Source organism: Seriola dumerili, unplaced genomic scaffold, assembly GCF_002260705.1.
Source record: "Seriola dumerili isolate Sdu_G_001 unplaced genomic scaffold, Sdu_1.0 BDQW01000052.1, whole genome shotgun sequence".
Classification (NCBI taxonomy): domain Eukaryota; kingdom Metazoa; phylum Chordata; class Actinopteri; order Carangiformes; family Carangidae; genus Seriola; species Seriola dumerili.
The window spans coordinates 3563349-3577365 of NW_019174307.1; the positions used below are offsets into that span (position 1 = coordinate 3563349).

At 37.5% G+C, this 14017-nt stretch overlaps 1 protein-coding gene across 1 annotated transcript in view; it reads right to left on the reverse strand.

Annotated features, from left to right (window-relative positions):
• dnah7 (dynein axonemal heavy chain 7) overlaps positions 1-14017 on the reverse strand; it is a 72534-nt gene that overhangs the window by 49178 nt on the left and 9339 nt on the right. The window contains exons 14-19 of the mRNA XM_022741294.1: positions 12852-12992; positions 12358-12725; positions 10978-11164; positions 3151-3344; positions 1068-1266; positions 755-895 (exon numbers count right to left, since the gene is read on the reverse strand). Of these exons, the coding sequence (XP_022597015.1) occupies positions 755-895; positions 1068-1266; positions 3151-3344; positions 10978-11164; positions 12358-12725; positions 12852-12992 (1230 nt within the window). The remainder of the gene's footprint in view (positions 1-754; positions 896-1067; positions 1267-3150; positions 3345-10977; positions 11165-12357; positions 12726-12851; positions 12993-14017) is intronic.

Sequence of the window (14017 nt, forward strand, 5' to 3'; positions counted from 1 at the left end):
TAAGACATGTTACAGTTTGTAATTCTCATTCACACCAGCTGTTCAACCCATATTCACCTTTGTCTATGTGTTTAAAGCCAAAGTGCTTTGAAACACTCTAGATAATAGCTTGGAGGTAGTGCCACCGGGTAAGTCATTACTCTAAGTAACAAATTCATTGAGAGGTAATCTGTTTGTCTCACAGTTTGTCCAAGAGTAATCAGACTGTGTTGACCTCATTTTGGGAACCTTTTAAATCTTTTGTTTAGAGTGTTTCTCATCCTCTGTCAGAGGAGATTGTATACTGCACAGTGTATGCTGCCATGGTTACAACTTTGATACAGGCATCATGCAACATCAGAGTGTACTGTAGATGATGTATTTCAGATACCAGTTGTTACCATGGTTACAGCTTCGACACATACAGACATCACGGAACTACAGAATTTAATTGTTTCTGCAAAACATGAAGGGCTGCTTGTGGCGCTTAAAGATCTTTTTATTGTGCAGCAGACACTTTATTTTGTTAAAAAACAAAATAAAGTGTCTGCTGCACAATAAAAAGATCTTGAAGTAATTGAACCAAACTTTAGAAATAGTAAGCAAAGAGGATGGGCTATCTTTCTATCCAAATAGTTAGAGGAGTCTTTAAGGATTCTTGACATACCTTCAAAATAGCATTGGATGTTGTTAAATGATCTGTTTCTGAACTGTTTCTCGAATGTAATGACAATACTGTACAAACTGTAAACAAATACAATATAGAGTTGATCACCCTCTGTCCTGAACTGATGGCTTCATGGATGTCCTTCGTCCAATAGACCTGTGAGACACACAGCACAGTCTGGCCTGGCCAAGCACGCACCCAGTTTATCCTCAACTCATTGGGGTATGCCTGGATTGCCTCACCGATTACCTAAAATGGAGGGACAGAGACTTTTAGTACCAGGTTTCTGCATCATGGAGGATAGCTGAAAGGACATTAGGGGAGGCCTTGATTGTGCAGGCTCAACTTTGGTCACATGTATTTGCTTGGACGTGTATATGAGTGAAAAATCAATAAAGTGCAATAACAGTTCACACAACACCTTATGCAGCGAGGCAATCATGCCATTCTCTAGCTCCAGAAGCCACTTCTCCACCTGCCCCCTGGCTTTGGAGGTGGAAATGATATCCAGCAGCTGCACCACTTCACCCTCACTGCTCTTCATGTGAGTGATGTCCAGCACATCAGTGAACACCACACTAGCGATGCCTTCAAAGCACTTCTTCAGATGGGGCTGCACCCTGGAGCAGAGAAAGGCAAGAAAATGGAATCACTATGGTATTTTCTAATATCGCTAGTATATATACACTGTAGTATATCTGATCTAATGTTTGAAATAGGAAGTGACATCTTGTAACACTGATCTATTTCCATTTAAACCAATGCAGCTAACTACAATGGCCATATAAGTACTGAAGCCTATGTCCAGCTTATGTGCAGTTTTCACTGCACAGCCACGCAGACAACTGTCACAAGTTATCAGTATATGAGGATCAATATCCCGAAGACAAATTTTGCTGCTGCTACAGTACATAAGCCCCTGTTTATAGAAAATAACCATTTCTGGTTTGAGTCAGTTCTCCTGTTTATATAAAAAAGAAATGGACATGGGATGGATGCTGATATTCTCTTGCGCTTAAAAAAATAGAGCTCAAGACAGTAGCGTGAAAGACTTGAGAGTAACACAAAAACTGTACAAATACTATCTGAATAAATTAAAAGATGCTTTAATATTCACTATTCTTACCATAGGGTTCTTTTTACTTGTTAAAGGTGGCCCTACAGTGAGGGTGGTTTGTTAGTCCACATCTATACTGAGTGTCCATGCTGTTTGTGGCTGGTAATGATTTTAAAATGTGCATTTATTATATAAAAAAATAATGATGCACTCAGTTTGAATGCCTGTCCCCCTACTGTGAAATATAGGGGGATATGCTTTTTCATGAAGCATGAAAAAACAACATTCTGTCCCCAGTCTTCCTTTTTTTTTTAAAATCAGGTTCCATGTTATACGACAATTAGCCCTGAACATAGCTGCAATTCCACTTCACTACCACTACTAGAGGTTAGGGTTAATGAGATAACTACATCACTGGCAAATTACCATGGTAGTTTTTTCAGTAGTTTTTCAGAAATTTACAACTCAAAAAAAAGAAAAATTGCAAGTAAGTGAACCCTTAGATAAGACTAAGATAAGATAAGATTATTTTGGAAAGAACTGGTGACTGGTTTAGTCTGGCACCAGAGAAGCATGACATAGGTACAGTGGATATGTTCAGATCAAGCTTAGTTCTAAGTAACAGACAACAGCTCTTTATACCCCCAAAAGATAACGACTCAGCAAGGACACTGTGTTATTCTTCTGCCGGCACCATCTGCTGGCTAAAGCCAGTTTTCCCCATGCACTCCCATTAAAGATAGACTTTACTGTTGAGGATTTACATCAGCCCTGTCTCAATCTTTACGAGAAAGAGTCCTCTTACATTGTTAGTCTAACAATGCAGTGACCAATAACTCAAATTCTGAAAAAAAAAAAAAAATCACACGCATCCCAGCAGTCAGAGAGAAAATTGAGGGATAGCAGAGTGAAAACGAAAGTAGAAATAGAAAGCAGGGAGAAAGTAAGAGGCTGGAACATATTTTGTCTGGATTCACATTTAACCAAACGACCTGAGTGAAATGGGACAGAAGTTGGTTATCAGTGAGGACTTGGCTTCTGGGGGAACACAGTGGTGGTAAATAAAATCCAATTGTTGCTTGAATATTTCCCAGCCCTAACATCAGTTTCTCAAAGGCCATAATTGAGTTCTATTTCATTTTCTAGATTTGCTCCTTTCACGTGCTGAATCTCTGTCTGAATCTTTAAGTCTTCACCATTTCCTTCGCTACATAGTGTGGTACAGAAACTGGTTTAGGTTGTAGTTTAAGTTTATTTATTATTATTTATAGTTCTAAATAGATGTTGAGTGAACTGAAAACTAACTATGGTGCTGCTCATCACCACCACCACCACCACTCAGGGTATACCAACTACACACAACAGCTGATGCTTTTAATTGTAATCAAGGATAATGATTAATATAATAACACATAATTATGATTGTGGGCATATTCTGCTTGTTTACCTTGTGGGGTCTTTGGTCTCAGAGAGGATTTCCAGCAGCTCTTCATTGGACAGGAAGAAGAACCGAGGAAAATAGAGACGCTTCTTCTCCAGGTAGTTATTCAGACCTTTGAGGATCATCTCCAGAAGCTCATTGGACTTTTTCAGCCTCTCCAGCATCTTTTCGATGCCTATCACTGCCAATACATGCTTGTCCTACCACAGAGAGGAGAAAATAGTGTTTACAGCAAAAAATCACTTTGGTCAAGCACTTTTACCTCAACAATAGTTTCATGTCAAAAACCAACATGGACCATTTTATTGTCATCACCAACATCAAACAATGCATACACATATATTTGAAATACTCGAATGGGTATGTTTGACATTCTTTAGGTCCATGTAGACTAATTTTTTTCCTAGTAGTAGTTTCCATTGTTTGAGCTTTCTCTGAGTTTTTCACAGGTGCTAATAAAATATCTATTTCCATGGCATCTTCGGACTTTGAATCTTTTTCCAATGAAGCACTCAAGGCCACTATCTCTACAAAAAAAGCAGCAATTTTATCACATTGGCCCCCCAGATAGGCACATTCTTACTTTTGTACCATGGCTGCTACTTCTATAACAACTGATGTATGTGAATGACACAATTCTCTGCATCACATTGATACGTGTTGCACTTAAGTGTCTTTGGACACTTACACACGCATTTTAATTCCAAGATATAAATAAAATCTAAAACATACTGTACATTGTTTGTTTATCAAGAAGACATATGAAAGAAAGATGGTTTGTTTTGTTCATATTTTTCCAGTGGTGCAGTGTTGTCACTGCTGCCTTGAAGGTAACACTAAAAAAACTGCAATATCTTCCTTTAGCAGCATCCACTCTGTGCTTCACAGTGAGGCCCACTTGTCACAGAGCGCCCAGGAAAAATCTGTGATGGGACAGTAATAGAGATTTTACCTGAGGCCTGTCTAGCACCTATGAAATATTTCAGCTCTGATATCATCTCATCTGTACACTAATTCAATATCCTCTGGAACTGTCAGCCCCAGGAAGTGCCTAAATAAAAAGTCTATCCAATCTTCAAGGTTGGACACTGAATGCCTGAACCTGCTCATATGAAAATGCTCATATGCTAAATCTGTTCATATGAAAACGTTGGTGATTCTGAAATGAAGTGCACAGCCTGATATTGTCCTCTGAATGGAAACGAAATAAAATGCAGGAGGGAGCATAATGCTGAGCTACTGTGGAGTAACATAGGAACATGCCTTTCTTATTTCTGTCTTTTAACGCTGTTTTTTTTTAAATTAAATCACACATAGTCAAGTCACGCAAATTTTTATTTGTATAGTGCCAATTCGCAACATAATTTATCTCAAGGCACTTTCCAAATAGAGCAGGTCTAGACGTTCTCTATAATATTATTTACAGAGACCCGACAATTCCCACCAAGAGCAAGCACTAGGTGACAGTGGCAAGGAAAGCCCGAGCAGAACTGGACTCAGGGTGGGCAGCCATCTGCCTCAACCGGTTGGGTTGGAGAGATAGATAGAGAGAGAGAGAGTGAGAGAGCACAGAGGAAAAGAACAAGAACATGCAATGATAGCAATATTAATAATAGTGATAGTAGCAGTAGTAACAGCAATAGTAATGTAATGGCAACTGTAGTAGTCCTACTGATAAAAATAGTAACTGATAATAATAATAACGATGGCTAATAACATTAATAATTATCATTATTAATTATAGTAGATTTTTTCAGGTTTAGCAGCATGTAAGGGAAATAGATGACATAGTTGAATAGGTAGCCTCCAAATACTGATGTAATTTCATCTTTGATGAATGATCAATTTTCCTTAAGCATGTTTTTGCTTCGTAGCTATAAACAACTGGATGTCCAAAAATTTCTTCTAGTATCTCCTGTGTATCTCCTAGCAACATGCAACATGTAATGTTCAGGCAAAATAATCCACATATCAAAAATATAGCTGTAAAGAAATAGATCTTCAATGTTCAGTAGAGTGGCTAACACAAATAATTTTACAGTAACAGATGATCTGGAAAAATCTAGAGCTAAATCAATGTTATTGGAAAAGCAACAAAAAAGAGCATAAACAGTATCACACTGCTTTGACTTGGTGCAGTTTTTGCTTTGTAACAGGGTCACTGTCCATTAAAAGGAGACACAGCCATTGAAAGGCACTTTTAATCTCCTCAAGCTCTGTTCAAGAGAATGTTGTGGAATTGCAAAGGCTATACAGAATGAGATAATCATTTCTGATTTCTTATGATGACTGCAGTGAAGGCACTTTTTTCCCTTAGGGCTCACCATATAATTTAAGTAATGATAAATAATTTGGATTAAAACCATGTTAGATTGCTTTTTATGAGGTAGTAGTCAGTAAAAAAAACTTAAGATACAATGTCTGGCACTCATTTTAAAGGCTAAATCAAATGAACAAGGTCATTAGCCAAGCTGAGGAACTAGATACACAGAGAAAAGGCCTGATTTGATTGTGTTTCACTGAACCATACAATTACACTGGCAAAGGGTGTCTGACTGATGGACTGAGATTCTAGCTTTTTGTAGATTTTTTTTTTTTTTTTGATTTCATCAGGCTTGTGATTTTTGCTTATTCTTGAAAAGGACAATATAATAAGAGTTATTTTTGTATTCAGTCTGCCAGCAGGAGCTATCCATGAGCACAGTGAAGGGATAACAATGCCCTAATGCATGTATTATGTGTGATAATGTAGTTTTTATGCAGATACAGACGAGGGACACAAACTGTCCATAGCTGATATAGAGGGATTGCAGTCTGTGTGGTGAAAAAACGAAACGTAAAGAAGTATTTTCCTTTGTTTTCGAATGATCCACAGCACACATCCACAACATAAAATGTCTTGTGTGTTCAAGGCACATTCTGCAGAGTAATATACTGTCAAAAGGGTGAGTGTAATATTCAATGAGGCATTATTTTACTGAATATCATTGTGGTATTAGCGGGTGAATCCATGAGTCTATTAGTAAACAATATGGTAGTCATCTTCCCCATGAGCACTAGAGGGTCAATTGTTTCTCCCTCTCTGAGCTTATTAGAGGGGGCAAGGATGTAGCGTGCTGCGTAGTTAAAAGCAAGCAGGTTCATTGAAATAAGTCTTTTAAATTGATTTGGCCGTTTTATCTGCAAATGTGCATGCAATAGTAGATAAATGACACATTAAAGCAGACAGCAAATAAAAAAGTGGAGGAAAATGAAGTTGAAATGTGAAGGTGCTGGAAGATCAGTGGATCTTGAGCAGCTCCCAGTGGTTGCTTGGGCAAAGCAACACACCCTAGTGTGATTTTTGGGTAGGAGAGCTCCTAGCCTGCCTTTTAGATTACACTGTTCTGTAGTATTATGGAGTTGAGATGATTCCAATTTTATGCACTGCTGACCAATGCTATTGCTGAGGTGAAGGAAAGTGTTATTTGTCAGATTTTGATGCAGTATATGCCTATGCAGGGGCATGTTTTTCCTATTACTGGTCTACATGGTGTGGTGAATTAGAATCATTAACTTTAAAAATTGCAAGATTTTCAGAAGAAGACATAATTTTTTGCTAGAATTTTACTTTCCACAATAATTCATCTTTTACTAGTGGTATATTTCCCATCACTAGTTGAACATATTTAAAATGTAGATTAACGATACAAAACACATTATCAATTCTGTTTCTAAAATTATTTAGACAAATAACTGGGGTTGAGAATTAACATTGTTGCAATGTCCTGGGGGGCAAGTAGATCTAGGATTCCCACAATTATCATTTGGGATCATCATACATCATCAGGGATATATAACTACAAAAGGTAATTTTCCAACTAATTTTATGAAGAGAGTATTTACTGGTCCACATTGGTAGCCATTCATTGTATAGACAACAAAAACCCCTATCAGAATCACTCTCAGGTTAATTAAAGGCCACTTCTGGTAAAAAGTAGGCTGTGTTCTAGTTTCTGAATCTTTATATTTCACATATATATTTTGTACTGCCTTGTAATCATATTCATTGTTTATTCATTTTTTGATTTTGTGATAAAAAAAAAAACTGTGCACCTCTTTAATTAGGTGCTATCCCAACTCTGAGATACCCTATAACACAGACATGACAATTAAGTTGTAAAGCAATATGTTTTGATGGATTCCTCTCCCAAAGAGACTTAAATTATTCATGTGAGGTTTCAAGAGATTGACAGTTAGAAACTCAGCTCAAGTGAGGCATAGAAAAAAACTCAAATCAAATCAAAATCATCAAAAACTCTGATGTTAACAGTGTGAATTTTTCCCCCTCAGACAATTTTCAAGTTATAGGAAGCAGGTCTTCTTACAGTTCCAGAATAAATGGTTAGAAATGTCTTTATAAATTTCTAACTGCTGCGTCCAAATGACCACTGAAGTTCCTTTCGGAGAATCGCAACTTACTTAGCATCAAGGAAAAAAATTACTTTTTTTATATTCATATTATATTTGTAGAGTAATTCAAGGAACTACAAGGTCAATGAGCACACCACTATACATACAACTACAAGTGATTGTTGAGTCACAATCATTTTTAAGGACATCCTTAAAAAAATTTGTGAAGGGTCTCAGTTTTTGGTCCTCAAATTCATTAATGTTAACATGTTGTGCATCAGATTGTTCTCACATCTTCCTTAACACTAAAAAACTAAATAGTGATCAAGTATTGGCATTATGTTATATCAAGTGTGCAGTCTTTCTCGTAGAGTAGTCACCAGTGAGTTCAGGATCTTAATGGCTTCTCATTGCTGCAAGAGCAGAGTGGGTATTTTAATACACCGAGAGAGAGAGCAACAGGTTACAACTTACCTGGAGGAATTAGGTAACTGTTTTGGATGTGCATTAAAAGGTTATTCTAAGAGACTATTGAGAGAAAAAAACTAAACCAAATGTGCTATAAATTTGTTCTTAGTACATTAACATGACACAATAACACAAAAGGATCCATGTTTTAAAAAAGAATCACCAGTACCAGTATTTTAAATATTGTATGGTCTTTACATTTTAAATGATTTTGATTAAATAAATAAATATTTATTGAAATATAATACAATCATCCATTAAATTATACAGTATATAGTCCCTGTTAATTTATCTGTAGGTTTAATTGTATATTTACATGAAAATATCTGAAAAGTTGAACGCTGACAGAATGTATGTGATTACCTAGTGTGCATACACTGTATGCATACACTGAATTAACTTCACTGAACTTAACTAAAGTTTGATAAGAAATAGGGCCATATTATAGTACCAACATTTCTGCCAACATGCTCCATAACTGCACACAACTCACGTTAGACTAGACAGTATGCATGCTCATCTCTGTGTGTAGGCTCCCTGTCCCTTGGTGACCTCATTTTCTTTGTGGCTCAGTACAGCCCTGCCCCTTCCAGACAAAATCCATAATTTCTATTTGATGGTGCAGTCAGCCTGGGCTTTCTGGAGGACACTGCCTGAAATTGATGTGTCTCATTTCAGGTCTACTGAGGACGCCAATTACCCTTTGGAAACTCTTTGAGGAGGCTGGTGCAACACTCACTTTCTATCCTCGTTTTGTTGTTTTTGTCTTGCTCTCAATCCTTTTCCTCCTTATTCCCCTACTCTCCCTGCTCTGTCTTTTCCTACCTAGCTCTGTCTAAATACTCTTTTCTGCCTCTGCTATATATTTCTGTGCCCCTCCTTCTACTCTAGTCACTCTCACCCTGTGCTGTCACTCTCACTGTTGAGAATGTTTGTGAGTTTGTTTTTTTATTCCACCTATAGTCAGGGTTATGCTGATACAAGTCAGAGCTGTGTAATGATTTTCGTTTGATTATAGTAGACAATCTCATATTTGTTTGAATACACTACCTTGCAATATACCAGGCCTGAGCTGTGTGTGTCATACTTGAATTTAGATCTGTATTTGCAGTTCAAGCCACAGGACTCCTGACTGTGTTACAAGTTATAAGAAAAGGATTTTCAGATTTACCTTATTTGCTGTGTCTGAACATTAAAACCAGCTCTCTGCTGACATGACCGGCAAACTTTCATGGTTTGGAGCATGTCACTAAATAGAAATTATTACAACACAACAAACATTCTGTAGGAAATTGCTCTGTACAGTCAATACATCATTTGGATGATTGTAGGCGTTCCTATTCAACCAAGATTTAATTGGCCGAAACTTTGTTTCTTTTTTTTTTGGCATGTATGTTACTGTGTGTAACTTTACCTATCCCTTTGGTTACTGTTAAACCAGTTTACATTGAGTTGGTGATAAAAACTATTAAGAAGATTGTGTATGTCCTAAATATTTAGAGGTAGATTACTTATATTTTGTGTTTATCTAACAAGGGTACTTTCTTCATGAGTGACAACTCAAAATTACAATTACAACAGGCATAGTCTTGCAAACCATACAACCAACCAAAATATAACTTTTTTTCTGGGTTAAGGGCGATTTAGTGTTCTGGCCAATCACTACTGGCTGGTCTTTGGAGTCCAGTGATTTCACTAACTGTTGCACTCTATCAAATGATTCCTGGAAACAAAAGGCAGCCAATAGGAGAAGGCCACTTCTCTTTGAACTCTGTAGGGCTGGGTGATATGGCTGAAAAACTCATATCTTGTGGCAAGTTGCAATTTACAATACGATGAAAACTTTACCAAAGGATAATGTTAAAGTATCAGAATTTATTTGTAACACCAAAACACAGCATACTGTATATCTCACTTGGAAATATCTAACTATACAAGTAGTATTAACTTAAGACAATTGCACACGCAGCATGCATCTTGCTATAAAGTATGAAAGCAGTACATAAATAAAAATAAGTTTAACAAAAACAGTGCGCAATTTAAGAGAAGATTTGCACTGTGCTTTTCTAGTCTCTACTGGAGGTTTTGTGACAGGAGCATCAGCCTGTCAACAGTGTCTGGTTTCAGGGATGCCCTGTGGCAGGTCACAAGGTTACCGCTGGTGCTAAACACCCTTCAGAAGGGGAACTCAGGGCCAGGAGACAGAGGTATTGTTCTTGCCAAATGGCTGAGCTTTGGGAACATGGGAGCTTTATGATGCTAAGAGTTAGGCCTGAGTGTAGGAAAGTGATGAACTTTGCTACAGCACCATGCACTGACAAGGCAGATGTTGGGACAGTGGCATGTGTGTGCACGTGCGTGTGTGTTTGTAAGAGAGAGAGAGACCTGCTTAGCTAATATTGCACATATTTAATATGATGAATATAGCCATTTCTTATATTTTCAACATAATAGTATCAGCTATATTGATGTTGATATTTTTGATATTTCGCTCAGCCCTATTACTCTGCTTAGATGTTGTATGACAGTAGATGTCTGCGTACATAGGACTTTGGGGAAGGGTTTTTGTTCCTCTATAGTAGATGTTTAGATGAGTTATTATAATATTTGTCAACATTTTCAAAACTCTTAGCGATGCAACCTCACAATCCTAACCTTCAAGACCCCACTAAAATGTACTTTATTCTAAACCTATTACCATTCATGGTCATTTCTGACATATGTGATTTATATACTGTAGTTCCCTTTATAGTTATGATTGTCATCCTGTCAGTAATGAAATACACTCCTCTTATCTTGGCAATATCTGCCCTGAAAAATAGATCCTCCTCCTGATTTCTTCTTCTGGATAGTGATCAACCAATCCACCCAAGAAAAAGCTAATTTTATGGTCAAACCCCTCTCCTTAATCATTATTGCATCCTGATGTAGTAACAAAATCTTAACAAAACAAAATGAAATCAAACAACTTACCAGGGAAACTTGTTTCATGTTTTCCCTCCAGGTTTTGTCAACAGTTGTAAAACGGCGTCCCTCTTCAGGCATCTGAGTCATGATGTCTGGGGAGCTGAATATGGGCTCAAGGTAAAGCCAAGTGGACTGTACCTTCAACCATTCATCCAGGATCTCTTGGAGGAGCAGCAACTTATCTTCCCATTCCCTAGAAGAGAAAATGACAACGTGCGGATAGGAATACAAATCATAAGTTATATCACTTAACACACATATCTGCTGTTTTTACCATATCAAGAAGGTTTAAGAAATTCAAGTGACTGATTAGCTACTGAAAATAAGGCTTACAAGGCTTTCCATTCAACAAAATCAATCTCTCCCTTCTGTGGAAGAACAAGAACCCTCTAATTATTATCACTCCACAGAGGTGAAAGGCATTTGGGAACAGTAGATATATATTTATATTTTGCATTTAATGCCAGATATCCTATGCTATGTAGTTAGTTCAAGCAAGTGAATAATGGGATTGGCTCAGGTAGCACCTTGTACAGAATACTGACAAACTGATTTCTTTATCCTCACTGCAGTAACATCTTCCACCCACCATGCTAGATAATGGGATTATAAAGTTTTCATGTGATATTACAAAAAAAAAAATTAACAAAAACTTGGCATTGCAGTAACTGCTTTAGCATCCTGCCCAAAAATGCACAATAGATTTTTAAAAGTTACAGGGAGTCTCGTGTCAAACTGTGCCTGGCAGCAACAATCTCAGAAATTATAGAGGATGAGGAATTTTTATTATTTGCCCAACTCAGAGGGAGATAAAGAAAAAAGTGAAAAGTAATGAATGAATTATACAGTATTCTCAACTGAAACCACTGTTTTTTAAGTTTTGCGCAGAATATTTTAAGTACAATTCTGGGACAGACAAACAAATTGGGTCTTCAGGAAGAGGTTTTTGTTCTACAAATTTAAATGCTCCAGCTCAGATGCCATGGGAGAAAGACTCACTGACCTCTGCAGAGTGGGGCAGAATATTGAAGGATTTTAGCAATATCTAAATCAGTAAGAATCAGATGTATCAAATTAAAACTTTAACATAGACCTTTTATTACTCTCTCCAAACAATTTAAGGTCCTCTGATCTCTGGTGGCATGGTTGTGGGTAAGTAGGTACATTAATTAATCCACATGTTGTGGAGTTTTTATTCAGCAGTCAGTTTCAGAATCTATGAATATACATCTCTGTTTGTTAGACCTATAATGTCTATGTATTGAATGTAGCTCAACAGCGAGTTTATAGAATTTTTTCCTATGTACTTAGTTTATAATATTAGTGAGTTGCTTTTCCAAACGAGCAAAGCAAAATGATTTTTAAGCAAACTTTGTTATTTCTTACCGTATTTCCACCTCAAAAGGCTTAATGAAGGGTGAGCCCCTCATAGTTTGTGTCTTCACAATATGATCATCCAACAGCATCTGGACATCATCCACAGATGACAGGATGGAGGTGCCCGTCTCTCGATACACCAGGAGGCTGAACTCCATGTCACCCCATTCACTGGCCATTTTCTCCATGGCCTTCTCAAGGGAGTACTCCTTGCTGGCCGCCTCACTGATACCTTCAAAGCTGCTCAGGTGCTGTTCCAGGTGCATAGATAGGAAGTGTGCCACACATGCCTGGTCATCAGGTGGCCCTAGGGAGATGCCAGCCATTTCAGACATGGTATCCCAGTGGCGGTCACGCAGGCCTGGGTTGCACAATACCTATGAAGCACGCAAGAGCAGTACAAAGATTTCTAGTAGAACGATATATCAGTTTAAACTAAGATTTATTAAAATCAATGTTATTGTGATTTCTGTAGATAATAAAGTATTCTGTTTGGGTCATACCTGCACCATAGGAATGTGCTCCTTGAAGTCCTCCACTTTAGCCTTCACAGTGGTGGCTATGTTCAGGGCTTTGGGAATTTCAGAGAAGCCTTTCTCCAGCTTGTATAGTGTGCGCCAGTAGTTGCCAACATCCCCTTCTACCTACATGGGTGGGGTTTTGTATTATAAAGAAACTGTAACGAACTAGAGCAGCATGCATATATGCAGTATATAATATAGTAGATATATATATATATATATATATATACACATATATATATACACACACACACACACACACACACACATACACACACACAACACCACTTTCCTATTCACTTGAATGGGAAAATGGTTTCAGACTTTTGGGCAGACTTTTGCCGTGGATATAAATACCACTTTCCCATTCAAGTAAGAGGGAAGTGGTCTCTGACTTTATATCACTTTGTGTTTTCATATCTTGTCTTGTGGTTTTTATGCTTTGAGAAGACAAAATGGCTGTCATAAAAAAGAGAGTTGTCTTGCTTTAACATATTGATATATTCAGAAACATAGACATAGAGATTTACACATCTCTAAATCCAACAAGAGATACAACATTTCACACAAATGTTATATGGACACAGCAAAGGAGAAAAGCTATCCATAAATTTGTGTGTAGGCATTTGTGTGTGTGTGTGTGTGTGTGTGTCTGTGTGTGTTGAAGAAGCAGCTTTTAAAATCCTGAATTGTTGCTGTTAATGAAAGCTGAACTTCTGAAGGTCTTTACATATTAACAGTTTAAAGGAAGAGGGAGAGAGCTTTCAAAGCATCCAAAGAATACAGCAAACAAACATTTCAAAGCCTTGTTTTCACATTCCTCTGTCACCGCTGGTAATCACAGTTGATCTATGGGAACACACACCCACCATGAGGGCACTAGCTCTAATGGAATGTTTTTACTGCAGAACAGGTTCACCGTTCCTTACATACGTTGACAGTACTCAGTCACTCACTGGTTAGAGGACCTAATAATGCATCACTCGTGGCGCAGAGCTCGAGCACCACTAATATCACAAAAAGAGCAAAAATATCATACATCCAACCTGCATCCTTCAAACACATCATAACTTTGTGGAATTATCTGAAAAGTGTGAAAAGTGAACGGTAGCAGCCTTTCCACATTCAGCTTTCTTTATAAACTGCCT